Here is a 15,386-nt window from a genome sequence, read left to right on the forward strand (position 1 = left end):
GTTTTGGCTTCTACCTACTCAAAGATTGTTAAAGTGTCATTTTTTTGTAATTATATTGCAAATAACCAACAATGTAATCAGCTGGAAATAATTATCTATCTTAACGCTCAACAAAATTATTCTTCTCCTTCAGCTGTTTCCTCAGGTACTTACTGCTGGATAGACGTGTCCAATTTGGGCAGTCCGCCCAATATGGATTTCATCTTCATCTTCCTCTTCTGTTGTCTTCCTATACACTGGATTATCAAAGTTCATGCTTTTAGTGTTCTTCCGTTTCCAGTTTCTCCAGATGAGGTATCCCCCCATGCACAGCAAGCCAATGACCACTGAGGAAAGGGGAGAGAGAAAATGCTATTAGCCAGCTATGGCAGGGGCAGGCAGAAATGTGAGTGTATATTCCCCTGCAGATGTCTGTGCTTGTACAATTTTCTCAAAGCCAAACTACTGTGCCCCATTTCAGCAGTTTCTGTACTCTTCCCCACCCCCCAACCTAGAAAATCAGACAAGTATATTTACAGTAACATTTCAGTATAATTCTCCTTCAAAGTTTAAATCAAATCAGCTTACCAACAGGAATGACAATTCCAATAACAGCTGCTGTCACAGTTGAATCAAAGCCTTGACCGTTATTTGCATCTGCAATTACAGAAGTAGTTCTGATCATAGAAATCATTTGCTATGTTTATAACCGTGGGTAAACAATGTTTAATGTTAGTAACTACGTTGTTCTGCCCACCAGGAAGTTTTCATAATCAGAAAGTTTACAGGAAGTTTTGTAATAAAATAATAATCGGGAAGAAGGATAAAAAGCAAAGTACACACAAGTCTAGGATAAACTGAGCTGTCTCTGCCTAGGAAGCAAAACCAGCCAAAGCTTCACCTTGTGGAAGCTTCAGTTACAGACTGGCCATAAAGTGCTATTACACTAGCAGGATTACAAACTAGACACTGGGAGATTGTGGTCAGTTAAGGGAGGTACTCATTACAGTATTATCAGCTAGAGAAGCTCTAGCCATAAATGAATAAATGACTGTATTTGTGCCTACAATTTTCAAGCACAAAATAGGAGATAGATAAGTTTTAAAAAAACTTGGTATTTCCATGCATGTACTGGGGGACTATAGATAGTGCTCTGAAGTCCACAGTAGAACACTTTCTAGTACTGACACAACCAATGATATATTGAGCTGGCAGGAGAAGAACATAGTTCAAAGCTGTCTGCACAGCTTTTTGCTAAATTTTTTTTTATTTACAGCTAAGGAGTTAGTCAACACATACATCACTGGTTGCTGCAATCTGCCTCAGCCTGCAAGAACAACCACAAAACTCAATTTGGTATTGTATTTAGCAGAGAAAACCACTATTAATAATAATAATTAAAAAAAAAACCCTATTTATGTTTAAAGTTGTATACTTCAAGGTGTTTGTTCTGTGCTCTTATGATAGGAAATCAGCACAGACACTACTCGTTTGTGCTAAAATATCAGGAATTCAGAGAAGGAGAACTAACTGTAGTTTGTCTTACAAGACACCAATTCATGGAAGTTAAAAGGTAATTTATCCTTTTAAAAAATTCCCTGTGGCAGGCAGGTCTACTATATAATTATTTACCTAATAACAAGTCAGACTATTTCAAACATGGACAACTATAGCATCTAGCTTCCATGACTTATTAAAAAGTTAATTATTGCATTTGAAAGGAAATTTGCACAAAGAAAACTTCTGAGAATAAAGTTTAGAAACCAAAATATGCTTTCCCACATGCACTACAGAATGCACCACATCCCTATTACTACAAATAGGCACCCTGCTCAAAAATGAGATTATAGATGGTTTATTTTTGCTTTCTAGATGCGATGGACACTGCCTACTCTGCTCAGTGAAATGTTAGTAAAAACTAATGTTTTACTCTATTATTGTATTTAGAGCAATCTAGATCTGTTTGAGGTCCTGACTGACAGTCTTGAAGAAGAAACTCTTCTCTCTGGACTAGAATTGGTTTTGGAAAAGCAGTTCAGCTTTTCTGCTTTGCTTTGACAGCAGAAGGATTACCTATTAGCACTGAGATGGTAGGTTGCTATTTCATTACTTACTCATTATTTAGGGTGAACATTAGAAGAGCCTATTAGTGCTTTCTGTTGAGATACTTTTGTGATAGATTCATAGTGCAAAACTTCATCAAACATATGTCATGGATCACACCACATTAACTTGCAGAGCACAACCAAGTAAAGCAGATGCAGCTTCACTTGGGCTGCAGGAACACCAAATATCCAGCAGGGCTAAAGCTGAACAGGAGGCATCTTTCATCCAGGACTGGCACTGAATCAGAATGATATTTAGTTAAACAAATCATTAAAATAGGTGAAGCAGCTGTAGAATCTTCCATATTAGGGTATACAGTGCTAAAACCAGCACTAAAGCCAGACTGAACTGGTGATATCAGGCATAGGGGAAGGTTAGTACAAATTCCCAGGGCCTCATCAATACAGTCAGCTTTTCATGTGTGGGATAAGAGCCTGACAGGAGTTCCTCAACATCAACAGCAACTGAAGTCACATCAGCCATTACAACAGAGGCGCCTGCAAAAGAATATCTGATTTTTCCCTCTATATGACAGGATATCCATACATCTAACCTGTCTACAGCTCAGTTGTTAGGTCAGATCTCTCATCAGTGCATAGATTTTTGTGATAATGTAAATCTAGAGAAGGAAAAGAGGAACCTGATTCTCTTACAGTGCTGTGATAAATTGCTGTTTCCAGTGGTCATCTCAGTGTCTATTAGGATGGATGTGGTTGGAGGTAAATGAAAACTTGGGATAGTAATAGCAGCTTCTGATACAGTTTTGGGGGCGACTTCAGTGGTGTTGCTGGCCCTGCCAATTACAGTTGCAATAGCCGTGGTAGAAGTGGTGGCAGTACCAGATGCGGTGGTTGTAGAAACCAGTAGAGTAGTTGAAGTAGCTGGAAGATCTGAAAAGCAAAGACAGCCATGAAATCTGGTAAAAGTAAGTACACAAAGCAAAGCACAAATGGTAATATAAATCTGGAGAGGATTGTGATGTTTAGTGGTCAGAAACACAAACCGAATTCCAATTCTATTTGCCAGGTAGTCAGACTACCTATAGTTCTCTACCTATATCTACCGAAATTATTTCCTGAACTCAGGCTTAGTTTATTAATAGCTATAAAGGACTGTGAATGGAAGGTAGTTAAGAAAGTTCAAAACCTTCCTATTTTAAAGCAGGTACTAAATTTGCATCTGAGATCTATTTGCATGTTAGGGAAAATTACACTGTAAACACTAGTCTGTTCAAGGTATTATCAGCAGTGATTGTGGCCTCTAAAGATCCAGTATCTATACAGCACTAATGTGGCAAATTTTGATGATTTACTAAACATTCATATTTTTAGTGCTGGGCCTAATCTCTTTTTCCCTCTTCATGCTATATCTTTTTCTGGTTAGGCTTTCCAGAATACTTAAGTTTTCAATAAAGAGGATCACAATGCTGTGTTCAGAAGCCAGGAAATATGTGGCTAGCTTACAAAAGCTAACATTTGTGTTCCACCATCAGGAAATATTTTCACTGATGCTGTAAATATGGTTTTGTTTGAATGGTGCAACACTGAGTGGTTATATTTACCTTTGTAGCATTTTTTCATGTCAGGACCCAGCCACATGTTGTCAGGACAGGCACATGTATACTTGGGAGAATGAGGAGAGATTTGAGGTGCAGGCAGACACAAATACTCACAGCCTCCATTTGGCTGGGGGCTGAGCTCACAGGAATCCGGAGCTGTTCAAGGATAGAAGAAAAGACAAGTTATTTTTCTAATTATTTATTTGTTGTTTTTTGGCAAAGAAACATCAGCTTCTTTAAGAAGCCTTTCTTCCACTCCCTACCTCAATTAATCTGTCTGCTTAATCATCTTTACAGTTTGGAGTACAATGAAACCTAACAGACCTACTTTAAAAACTGTAAAGAGAGATTAGCAGATAAAAGTTTAAATGGCCTTGTGGGGCTCCATTTGCCTTTTTGATCAAATGTACTCATTTACAAGCTAAATGGTCCAAATATAACACAGTAAAGATGGTATTTGAATGACTTGTTGATGACCATTAATAATAATTTAGAACATTCACAGACTGTTTGCTGATGCTGCTCAACCAGGAGAGCATCCTTCATCCAGCTATACGTTCCTGCACAATTAACAGCAGCTAGAGACAAGCCATTTTTTTTTCATCGAGCTTTTCTCATGCTGAATTTCACATAGGGAGCCAATTTCTGCCCCAAGATATCTATTGCTTTTAGGCATTTTTTTAAGGCAATCTCGCAAGATTCTCTCTGCTGCATCAGGAGGTATAACTACAGTATGTGTTGCCTGATGTATACAGTCTTTATTTTAAAAAGTTCAGATAACAAATGCCATGAAAATGTGACGGCCAGGGCTTCAGGGCTGGCCGTAGAATCCCAGAGGGAGGCAGGTAACTTTCCCAGGTTGCTAGGCTATGCTGAAGTATGTGCCACTTCATCTTCACTGCTATTGCTGCTGAAGCTAGGAGGTGAATGCCATTACACATATGCTTACCTTGCTGTAATTATACTTCCAGATTGCAGTACAGCCAAAATATATAATGAATGGCAAGCATCAGAGAGATGAGAGTAACTCCCTGTTATCAAAGATGCTAATTAAACGGCTATTAACAAATTGGATACTTTTCAATAAATGCTAATGCTGAATTAATTATGCAGGAACTTCAAACATTAGGCATTGATTTCACATTATTACCTGTGCTTTCTCTCTCATCAAGAACCATCAGGAGGCACTTCATTTACTAGCTCAAATAACTGTGATTTAGGGACATGAGACCCCAAGGACATGCCTTACCTTTGGGCTGCTTTAATTCATGAAATACCACAATATCATGAGGATTATTGAGATTTTCTGCTAAAATGGAGATGTCCAAGCCATTCAGCCTATTTGCGCTGAAGATTGCTTCATTCTCCAGGTCAGTCCAAAACACTCTGTCCTGCAATGAAATGCATAGGATTTCTGATCTGACTGTGCTCAAATCCGGTTCAAGTTGGATTAAACTCCAGTGTTCAGGAAGTCAATGCAGTGCTGTTCCTGCCTAGGGACACCTATTGGTTCATGCTGCTTCTGTCTGGAGCTTTCCTTTTTCCTTTTTTTCCTTTTCTTTTTCTTTTTTTTTCTTTTTTGGAACAGTCATTTCTAATGTTTAGAAGTGCAGCAATCCTACAGTGATTGTAGAATTGCTCAGTAATTCTGAGTAGTTATGGGACTGAGAAGAGGAAGCAGAAATTTGCTTAAATGTGGAAAAGTTACATCCATTCTGCTTCTGAACACTTTTTTTTAAACAGGGTGGATCATGAACAGAACCAAAGGGGTTTGCTAGAAACTTTGGTTATCTTTGCTGATTGTTTTCTCCTTTGCAAAGACATGACGTGGATTAAACAGGTATCTATGATGAGGCCAGCACTGAGAGCTCACCTGGAAGACTGGTATTTATCTCTCTTTTGTATTAATATCTTTTGTGGGGAGTCCTATGATTGGAGACACAAAAAAATGGTCAAGGAGGTATACAGGAACTGCAGTTTGATCAAAGAGGGTTTAGTTGCTCAGTCAGGATTTAGCTATGTATGCTGCTGCCAGCTGAGAAACCAACTGCTTTCGGTAGGGAAAGCCACATTGCTGGAGCACAAGGGCACGTTATCAAGAGCTTATGCAAAAGGATTGTCTGTTATTCTAGCTGGCCATTCTGACAAGGAAGATAAATAACACAAGGGGTCCTTGCAAACACTACTGATGCAAGATAAAAGTAAAAAGTGGCAGTGTCTTGTGCAAATCTGTGCCCCAAATCAGCTGCCTATATATCAAATGCATTGTGGGGGAGGAGTCAGGATTTTAAGGAAGAGGTTTTGCTGAGTCAAAAGCCAACCTAGTTAAGTGAAATAAAGAGAAAGGAAGGGAGGCTTTGACCCATACCTTGACAGTAAGCTAACCAGACAGCTTTCTCTGCTACAGTTTACCTAGAAAGAGGTGCCAAAGATCAAGCTTTTGTTCCCATAATTATTTAGATATTCACAAAAAGGGCTTAGCTACAGGAGAGATCAGACTCCACTGCTCCAGGCAATCCACTCAATCCACTCTAGACAATCCTTTACTGGGATGGGGAAGGGCTGGATGTGTCTCTGCTTCCACCCAGGTAAAGCAGGGATAAGTGGGGATTTGAATTAGGTCTCCCACACCCCTGGAGAACTCCAGAGATAGGAGGGGGAATGCACAGTTTTGAATGTATGCTTTAGATCTTAAGCATGAGATACAAATTGCAAGGAACCCATTAGCCCTGAGCCCTGTCACTCCATAGTTTTGTATAAACCTAACGCAGAAATGCGGATGCCTACTGATGTGGCAATTTCTGCTGATGTCCGCAGGTTCTGGTTTTTCACTGGTGACTTTTGAGGATCTGAACTGTACTATTTAATTAATTACTGCATTGCTCTTAGTCAGGCTGTAGCGCGATACTGAATGTTACACCATACAGAGTATACCGAATCTACAAGAGTAATTGAGTTTTCAATGGAAAGTATTCAAATAGGAGTTAGAAGCCTAAAGCCTCTGTGAAAATAAGCTTATGTGTTTGTAGGATCAGAGTTGTAATTTTTGGAAAGAGAAGTTTCTCTGATGTGTAGCAGGGTATACATGTCATAACTGGAGCAGTTCAGCCTGAAAGAGAATTATCTGACTCTGTTTAAACTAGGTGAACCAAATAACACCTTTTTTAACGCCAAGTTCCTAACTTCAGCAATGCACTGGTGCGCAGTGACTGCAGAGGGAGCCCTGCGAGTGCCTTACTGGTACAGATACTCCCAAGTGAAGCCTGCAGACTCCTAAGAGACTGATGAAAATGTTTTTGAGGATACTTCTGCAGATGCTGCAGTAGCCACAGGGACAATGGAAACAATCAGCCTGCAAGGCCAACGAAGGAAGATTTAAGGAAGATTTAACGGCCCTCTCCTGAGGATTCTCTTGGCGCATATCAACAGATACGCAAACATGGTGTGAAACGAAGCTGATGAGAGCAGCAAAAAGCTCAACTACAGACTGAGAGGCTGCTCTGGGCCCATGCAGCTCCCCTCAAAATCTGACTTCTTAAAAGACATGGGATTTTGCAGAGTCAGTCAGTGAATAGCTGTCCCACCTGCTCATCACAGCAGGTGGCTTCTCCTTTCCCTTGCCAACAGTCTTGGCCTTTGCATGGACAGTTGACTCAATTCAAATCAAGGGAAGCCCATCAGAGTTTTTTGGTTGTGTGGGAGGTGTTACAGTGGGCACCACCTGACCTCACCGATTCACTGGTACTGCATTAAGAGCATGAGATGCAGCACTGCTCCTGTTGAGGACTCTGGAAAACAATTTTCCATGCTGAACCAACACCTGAGGTTAATCAGTTTCTATAGCAGCGACTGCCTGCATTGCATTGCTGACTGCCATGCAGTCAGCTGCATTTCTGTAGCAGCTGGGCTTTCTGCAGAGCTTTCAATCAAGAAGAGCTTTGAGACCTCTTGCAGTCTCCAGTCTGTTCTGCATCCGTTCTTGACTCTTACCTCAAACACTGCTAAGCCGAAAGGATGGCTCAGATCATCGACAGAGGAGATCAGAACTTTTCTGTTGCTGCCATTGAAATCAATGCAGGACAGTGAATGCAATTTGGAGTCTACCCAGTACAGACGCTGATTCAGCAAATCTGAGAAGTGAAACACAATGAAGCAAAATTACACACAGCTATGGCTACTCTTTTTTCTTGCCCAGCATGTTTTTCCTGCTGGCAGCATGACTAATCTCTTTATTATTGGGCCTTCTTTTTTTTTTTCTTTTTTTAACAGTAGTTCTGATTTTGATTCAGTGCCCAGATATGCTGGGATAAGACCCTATAAATAAGATTAAAAAGGAGGAACATTCTGTTGAGTGTGTGGGGAATGCCTGACTGACAGCCCTGTACAATGAGGTTCTTTTGTTACCAGGAGGAGCAGGCCAGCGGCAGTGTGGGCTTCCCAGATCACTCTATCAATGCCCCTCACTGAGTAAGAAGCTTCGTCAGTCTGGGGGCTATTCAGTCCTTGGCCTCTTGCTGGAGAACAACTGTGATTTAAATGAAACACCTCTCTGAAGGAGCCGTGAGATTTACACATTTTCAGTGATGAAGACTCCTGGGTTCCAGAAACCCTTCCTGTGCTGCTGGCCAGGGACACACAGGTAGTGGGGACACTTCTCTGGCAAACCAACCAGATTTTGGGGAGGGTATAGGTAAAAGGAGGAAGGTGGGATTCAAGGTTACTTAGAATATTATGAACGAAGTTTCTCTTCCTGGAGCAAATTCACTCATTCTGGATGAGATTCATTAAACTAAATGCAAGTGGATGAGTGCCAAAATAACACAAATTCTATAATTAAACAAGCCATTAATTGATTTCTTAATTACTGAAGGATTACATTATTAGTTTGCAACAGTAGCTGTTTGACACTGCGCTGTGGTAGCAGCATTTCTTCTACATCCTTGTTATGGCCAGAATTTTGTGATATAAAGCTAAGCAGAGAACCTCGCATCTGAACGATGTCAAGCACATACATGGCTGTAACTCCAGAGCAGGCAGTCCCCTACTGTCCTGTGGGTGCAAGGAAACCTCCTTTCTACTCCTGCCACTCAGTGCTGCAGTCGGAAATGACCGCAGCCCTCTGTGTGCCAGCAGCACGTGGGATACAGGCCGAGATGGCTTCCATCTCTGCTGTCCCCCATCCAGAGTGGCTGGGCGGGCTGGCCCATGGGGAATGGGCTCCACATGATGTACCTCTCTGTTTGACGTACCACTGCATTAGTCCAAAGTAGTACCCTGACACTGCCTCCTAGGCAGGACCAGAGACGCTAGTACCGAGGACCTTGTGATACCTCCCAGACTTCCAAAATGTTGTTGCAGCTCTGAATCCTCCTCAAAACCATCACTCTCCCTTAAGACCCACCTCAAAGCAACCTGAAGTGCTTGCAGTATGAGATTCTGAGTGTGGCCACAGTTACTGCCTAACCCCATGCTTGCTACTGAAACTAAATCACTCATGTCACTGAGCAGTGAGTGACAGAGTATTTCCAGGATTTTGGAGTGCAGGTGCCTTTGCACCATTTACGGTTTTGCTGTGCAACAACAAAATTAAACTGACATCAACCACAAATGGATGCTGTAGCTCTAACCCTGGTACTTACCAAGTGTGATGCCATTAGGCCACTCAATGTTGTCAGTCACCAGCACTTGCCGCCCCACACCATTCAGGCCTGCTTTCTCAATCTTAGCTTTGTCTCCCCAGTCAGACCAATACATGAACCTGAAAGAGCCAGACACAAGAAATCAGGAAATCAGACCCAAGGGTAAAAAATCTGTGATACTAATCTGATGAGGAGGTACAGGTACTCTGCTTGATACTGCAAAGCCCCTCAGCCACTTCAGTTTGTTCTGATATGTGCCCAGGGAAGCCACCATGCTCCTGACGCATATACTGCCCACAGGCTGCTCTGCCACAAACCCTGCACCGGAGTGCAAAATCTTACCTTAGTATCCCTATCCAGACTATCTTCTGGGAGCCCTGCTTGATCTCTGGACTTCACTTAATCCACATAGCACATACTGCTACTTGCTACTCAGTGGAGCAACTGACATGTGACCTACATTATTGTCAGGATTTTTTTCACTGCAGAGGCCTTGCAAAGATACACTTGAAGTATCTCAGCAGTCCCGCTTTAATGGATCTAATCATATAATTAAGATAAGGGCATCTGTAAGCCTTGATGAGATGAGAACCATCTTCAAGTCTGTAAGAGAGGCAGAAGAGGACTGGAATGTCTCTCTTGGACAAGGGACTGCTTGGGGTTTTCACACCTACCTCCGCGTAGGATCGACAGCAATGGCTCTTGGCTCACTGAGGTCACTATTGAAAAGTGTCCTCCTCCTGCTTCCATCTGCAGTGGCGACTGAAATAGTCTTGTTTCCTGAATCCGTCCAGTAGATATTCTTATGAACCCAGTCTATCGCGAGTCCCTCAGGAGAGTTCAGCTGGCTGTCTATCAAAATCACCTGCTCAGCTGTGTCGCTCGCTTTGTCTATGTAGGCACTGCAAAGAGAAGACTCGTCACTGGACTGACACAAGACACAGAGACGGCCGTGCAGAGGTGCACAGAGACGGACCTCAGAGACAGCTAAATGCTGGGCAGAGCCATTCCAACCCCACAGAAAGAAAGTGCATATGTGGCAGCATAATGAACACAGAAACCTTCACAGCTGCGTGTTGCATTCTTCCACTGCTTTATCCTACAATTTTTTCATATTTCCCTCTATTTGGATGGCAGAGATTTGCAAGACAAGGAACTGTCATTTTTAATTTTCGGTCTGCTTCCTGCTGTAACTGTGTAATTCAGCAAAACTTTTAACTTAGGGCACCTAACTTCAATAGTGTCAATTTAGGGGATTTATGGACATTAGAAGTATAATCTCCTGTGCTCTGCTGAACAGAGTTGTGTTTAAAATATATGTGTTTAAATGTGTTGCAGAATTAGGACCTGTGTTAATTAATTTTGATTTAGCAAAGGAACTCATGGAACTGTAATGATTTGGCATGTGCTGTCTTGTTAGATACAAAGAAAGTATACACTAATATCAGTGGCGGCCTCAAAAATCTTTCAAAATGCTAATGAAAGGCAGCAAACTCCACATGCATGTTCCACAAATAACTCCATATTGCTCCTACAAGCAAACAGGCTGATTCTACTCTATTGCACCTGCACCAATATCAGTTACTTTTAGTGAACTGAAATGGAGTTATTCCGAGTCTGCATCCGTGTTTCTAAGAGCTTAGTCTAGCTCTTAGAATAATTTAGTACATCTTTAAAAAGTTAAAATATAACAGAAAGATCTTTTTCTCCCTGAATGATTGAAACTCCAAGATGACTTACATCTGTGACCACCATGCAGTGGTCAACTAGTGTCTGTGTTGCGACTTCCTTTCTCACACTGTTTGCCTCCTTTGTGCTTTCAGTTTTTAAGGCCTGTGTTGTTTCTTGTACAGCAAGCCCACAGCACAGCATGGCTGCAGTCTCCTGTAGTGTCACTTAGCAATATTATGATACAGTAAATGAGAGTCTACGTGTAGTTGTCTACATGCAGCGGGATCTAATACTGATGAAAGGCCTTCCTATATTATCAAATCAGTAACTGCACAAGCCCCTGATTTCTGTATCAATTTCTGAAAAGCTCACAAAGTCTGTGCCACAATAGATAGTCAAGTAAGGGAAGAAAAGCCCTCAGGTTCCCTGTGTTCACTGGACGCTGCAATGTTTGCTGCAGATTGCCCTTGTGAGGCAGGGACTGAACCACATCTTTGGAAAGGTACCAAAACACATGTCCTCCCTTGGTCCTTACCTGTAGATTTTTCGGTAGAACAAATCACACCAATATATTCTGTTTGTTGCCACCTCCACATCCAGCGCCACTACGTTTTTCAGCATGGGAATGATGCGAGAGTAGTCCCTTTTCACCAGGTCTATCTTACGGACTTCATGGCGATTGGTGAAAATCAGGTATGGACTCTTGCCTATCACAGAAAATAAGTGCACTTGTCATTTTAGCAGCTGATCTAAGGGCTTGATTGAGCTTGCATTCCTCAAACAAAACCAAAGTGAACAACAATCAGTCACTGACGGTCCTGCTTTGTGAGGAAGCTTTGCACCACACCAGAAACAAGTGTCAATGGCTTCCAGAAGCAGAGCTGTTAATAGGGTGCTGGGGGGCTGCAGCACCTCTGTCACTCAGTGGACACACATCAGCTCTCAGTCTGCCTGTTCTGCTAATAACCACAAGCAAAACTCTGGGAAGTATCCTCACCTTCAATTATCTGTTTCAGATGCAAAATAAAGGGGCAATTTTTGGTGACTCATAGCCAGACAAGGAAGATGCAGACCTCTGGGCTGCCTGGAGGTAAGAGTGCCACACTGAATCCAGCAATGCCAGGACAGGTTGCCAGAGGCATTTTCGACCATCACATATATGCAGACCTCACACTGTCCACCTGTGCCTTGGGCTCACCCAGTTCATGTCTCTTCTCTGTGGGGCTGGACCCTCCAGCCTGGGTGCCAGTGATACTGCTATTGCAGTTGTGATCTCAGGTTAGCTCAGGCCAGAGTCTCTCAAGAAGCATAAAATCCACTTGAATTTTCCAAAAGACAGGAGAGCAGAAGGCACAATAATCCAATGCTTAGTTTGCTCAGAAGACCACAGCCAGCACCTCAGCTTCCTCAGTTATTCCCCCCATGGAGGCCAATCACCCACTCTAGGAGACTCACACCCATGTCTCTGGGCTCAGACCAAGAGGTGCATATTCTGCGAGCAGCACAGCATGCAGTGATTCTCTATGTTCTTCTGCATCACTAAAATAAGCTGAGAGTCAAACAGCTAAAGATTTTGTTGGCTGGTTATGCACCACCCCATTGGAAGTATGGACAAGATAGGAGACTCAAAATGACCTTATTGGGTTAGACTAGTTTGTCTCCAAGAAGTAGAAGATCCTAAGGAAGAGAATGCTTTCACTAGGAAGGACAAAAGGGGACTGAGGAGCATGACTTTGGAAGGGAAGAGCTGAGACAAGGTTCTAGCTCTGAAACAGGTGGCTCTGCAGGACTCCCAGCATGGACTCCCAGGTACAACAGAGTTTTCCGATCAAGGAACTGATGAGTGTCTCCGGATTTGAGTCAATCCCAACTCACTGCAGACTGTGAGACTAATGGACTTTAAGAGGATGGCAGGACACTATATGTACCATACAGAACCTGGGAAAAGACAGGCCATCTGGATGTGCAGGATAACATGAGAGGGGCAATTCTACACTGCAGGTAATTTGCCCTTCCCCAAGAGACCCACAGTTTCCATTAAACAAACCTTCATCATGGCTAGTGCTTAATCTTGCACAGTTCAATTTTCTACCCCTCTGATGCAAACATAAATTTTTGCAATAAGCTAAGCAAACTTCCAGTGTTCACGTTGGTATTTATGTAAGCGGCTGGGGCAGGGGAGAGGTGACTAACCCACTGTGGTTTTAATTGGGTTGTTTTCTTCTTTTTAATACTACTACGGCTAAATGTTTTTGCTGCACTGTTTTTAATAACACCTGTCAAGAGACTTTCTTTTCTAGTTTCAGCTTCAAACAGCCAACTAGTGACTGCAATCTTGCTCTGCACACTGATAAAATATTCTGATCTGCATGATCAGTACTTCTTGTCTAGAGACGCATCTGCTATCACTGCAGCAGTTCTGTGCTGCTTGAAATGAATGTCTGCTTGCTAGTTTCCTTTCATCTCCATTCCCCCAGCCTCAGCCCTGCAAGCAGGTCTTCTTATCAGAGTTGTGATGTTGAGCAAGCAGCGCTTAAGGGCCTGAAAAGTTGTCTTACCTACAGCTTTGCAGTTCTTGGACAGGGTGTCCATCTCGTATCCCTCGTAGCACTCGCATTTGTAGTCCCCCTTGTAATTAATGCAGATCTGGCTACAAGCGTCTGGATTCTCACATTCATCTATGTCTGAAAGGAGTGTTTGAAACCCATCAATAACTTGAAATCAAACCATCTGTGATGGAGCAATGCTGGAGTGACTATAATCACATCTCTGTATGGTAAAACACAGGGAACTGCTGTTTGCATGTAAATTACCTCCACACGTTTTTTTATCCAGAAGCTTGTATCCGGGAGGGCATTCACATTCATAACCAATCTTCAAGTCTTTACATATGTGTGAGCAACCACCGTTGTTCATAGAGCATTCATTCATACCTGGAAGAGGTATACAGATTATCTATTAAAAATGAGGGGTTTTAATCATAAGACTGAACAAAATTTAGAGAAGTCGAGGGCCTCAAAAATTTCCCCATGACTATCAGCTTTTGGTGGCCAGGAGCTGACCACATAGAGCATACGAGTGACTTTGCAGGTAGGAAGCCACCACCATATCTCTTTCTTGCTTCTTCTTTTCCTCAAACCAACAATGTAGGATCATCTGGATTAAAAGCTAGTGGCTAAGTGAGCAGGGAGCCCTGGGGATACTGCATATGTATATCTCCACATCTCAGCCCATCTGAGGGTTGCTGCTTCGAGTATGTTCTGCCAGATGTGAGGGACTTTCAAGGGACTGAAGGGCTCTCTCCAGGAAGCTCCTCTTTCCCCATGCACTCATTCATGTTGACTTTTCTGAACGGTCTCCTTGAGTTTTAATAATTCATGCTTGGGGAGTCCCGTTTCCCAGGGGCCCCTATTTTGAAACACTGCACTACTTTCCTAGCTAGCTCCAAGCAATGATACATGCGACAATTCCTGAAACCACCAAAGTACAGTCCATCAGAGATACTCCATTAACACTGAGATACACAGTCCTCCCACGAACACCGTCCACACGAGTCGCTGCTAGCAGCCTGCATCAGCCCAAGCATGCAAGTTATGGAGTTACAGCCCCCACCCTGTCCCGGGTCCCTGCCTAATCCAAGGCCGCCTCTCTGATCCCACTGAAATGAAGAACAGACTAAATGGATCCTTGTAACTACAACTGAATGAGAAGCTGAGAAAGGCTGGCATGAGAGGTTGTTATTTCTGTCAGAAATAACATTTCTTGTTGTAATTATTCCTCACCCTCCCAGGGTGAGGAGAAGGTCCTCCCCACTAAGTAGGGCTGCTGAATAGAAGGTGTGGGATTTGAGGGATAGGGGATCACTGGAACAAGCAAAACTGATTTACTTCAATCCTTAATGCAATTTAAAGCCAAATTTTTCATTTGTCTTTTACTTCTTGCCTCCTTGCACACTGCAGGTGAGCAGTACAGCAGAGCCATTAAACTGGTATTCTTGGAAGAAAATGAAAACAACCACAAGCCAATTAAAGTCAGTAAGACCAGGAAAGTATCGTGCCAGAAGGAACCCCATCTCAGCTGTGGGATGCTTTCACCTTCCTATCAAAGACACAGACATAGACAGCAATACATTATTAATACAGCAAGTTCGCTAGGCTCCAAGAAGCTGTCCACAGAGTCACATTGTGTGTTGTCACTCCTCAGTGATGTTTATTAATGGATATCACCTATTACTACGTTTGCACAGGCCTCTAGCAAATTGGGTCATAAACATGCACACCCACGCACTGCAAAATACTACCAAAGGCTGTTTCAACTAACAAGCAAACCCTCATTCGGATGATTCCCCTGGTTTCACAGGTGCTTTGTAGAATGGATTTAGAGACAGTGAATCAAGTGCTGGTTCACTTGCTGCACTTCTCAGTACGTGCTGC

General features: G+C 42.6%; 1 protein-coding gene across 2 annotated transcripts in view; it reads right to left on the reverse strand.

The window, feature by feature from the left end:
• The window catches only part of LRP8 (LDL receptor related protein 8), a 178,359-nt gene that overhangs the window by 4,253 nt on the left and 158,720 nt on the right, over window positions 1-15,386 (reverse strand). For both annotated transcript variants that reach the window (XM_064516218.1, XM_064516217.1), the window contains 11 exons: window positions 13,767-13,886; window positions 13,512-13,637; window positions 11,489-11,660; window positions 9,957-10,184; window positions 9,283-9,401; window positions 7,634-7,773; window positions 4,893-5,034; window positions 3,647-3,799; window positions 2,739-2,975; window positions 568-636; window positions 154-326 (listed from right to left, as the gene is read on the reverse strand). In XM_064516218.1, the coding sequence (XP_064372288.1) occupies window positions 154-326; window positions 568-636; window positions 2,739-2,975; window positions 3,647-3,799; window positions 4,893-5,034; window positions 7,634-7,773; window positions 9,283-9,401; window positions 9,957-10,184; window positions 11,489-11,660; window positions 13,512-13,637; window positions 13,767-13,886 (1,679 nt within the window). The remainder of the gene's footprint in view (window positions 1-153; window positions 327-567; window positions 637-2,738; window positions 2,976-3,646; window positions 3,800-4,892; window positions 5,035-7,633; window positions 7,774-9,282; window positions 9,402-9,956; window positions 10,185-11,488; window positions 11,661-13,511; window positions 13,638-13,766; window positions 13,887-15,386) is intronic.

Source organism: Dromaius novaehollandiae, chromosome 8 (assembly GCF_036370855.1).
Source record: "Dromaius novaehollandiae isolate bDroNov1 chromosome 8, bDroNov1.hap1, whole genome shotgun sequence".
NCBI lineage: Eukaryota > Metazoa > Chordata > Aves > Casuariiformes > Dromaiidae > Dromaius > Dromaius novaehollandiae.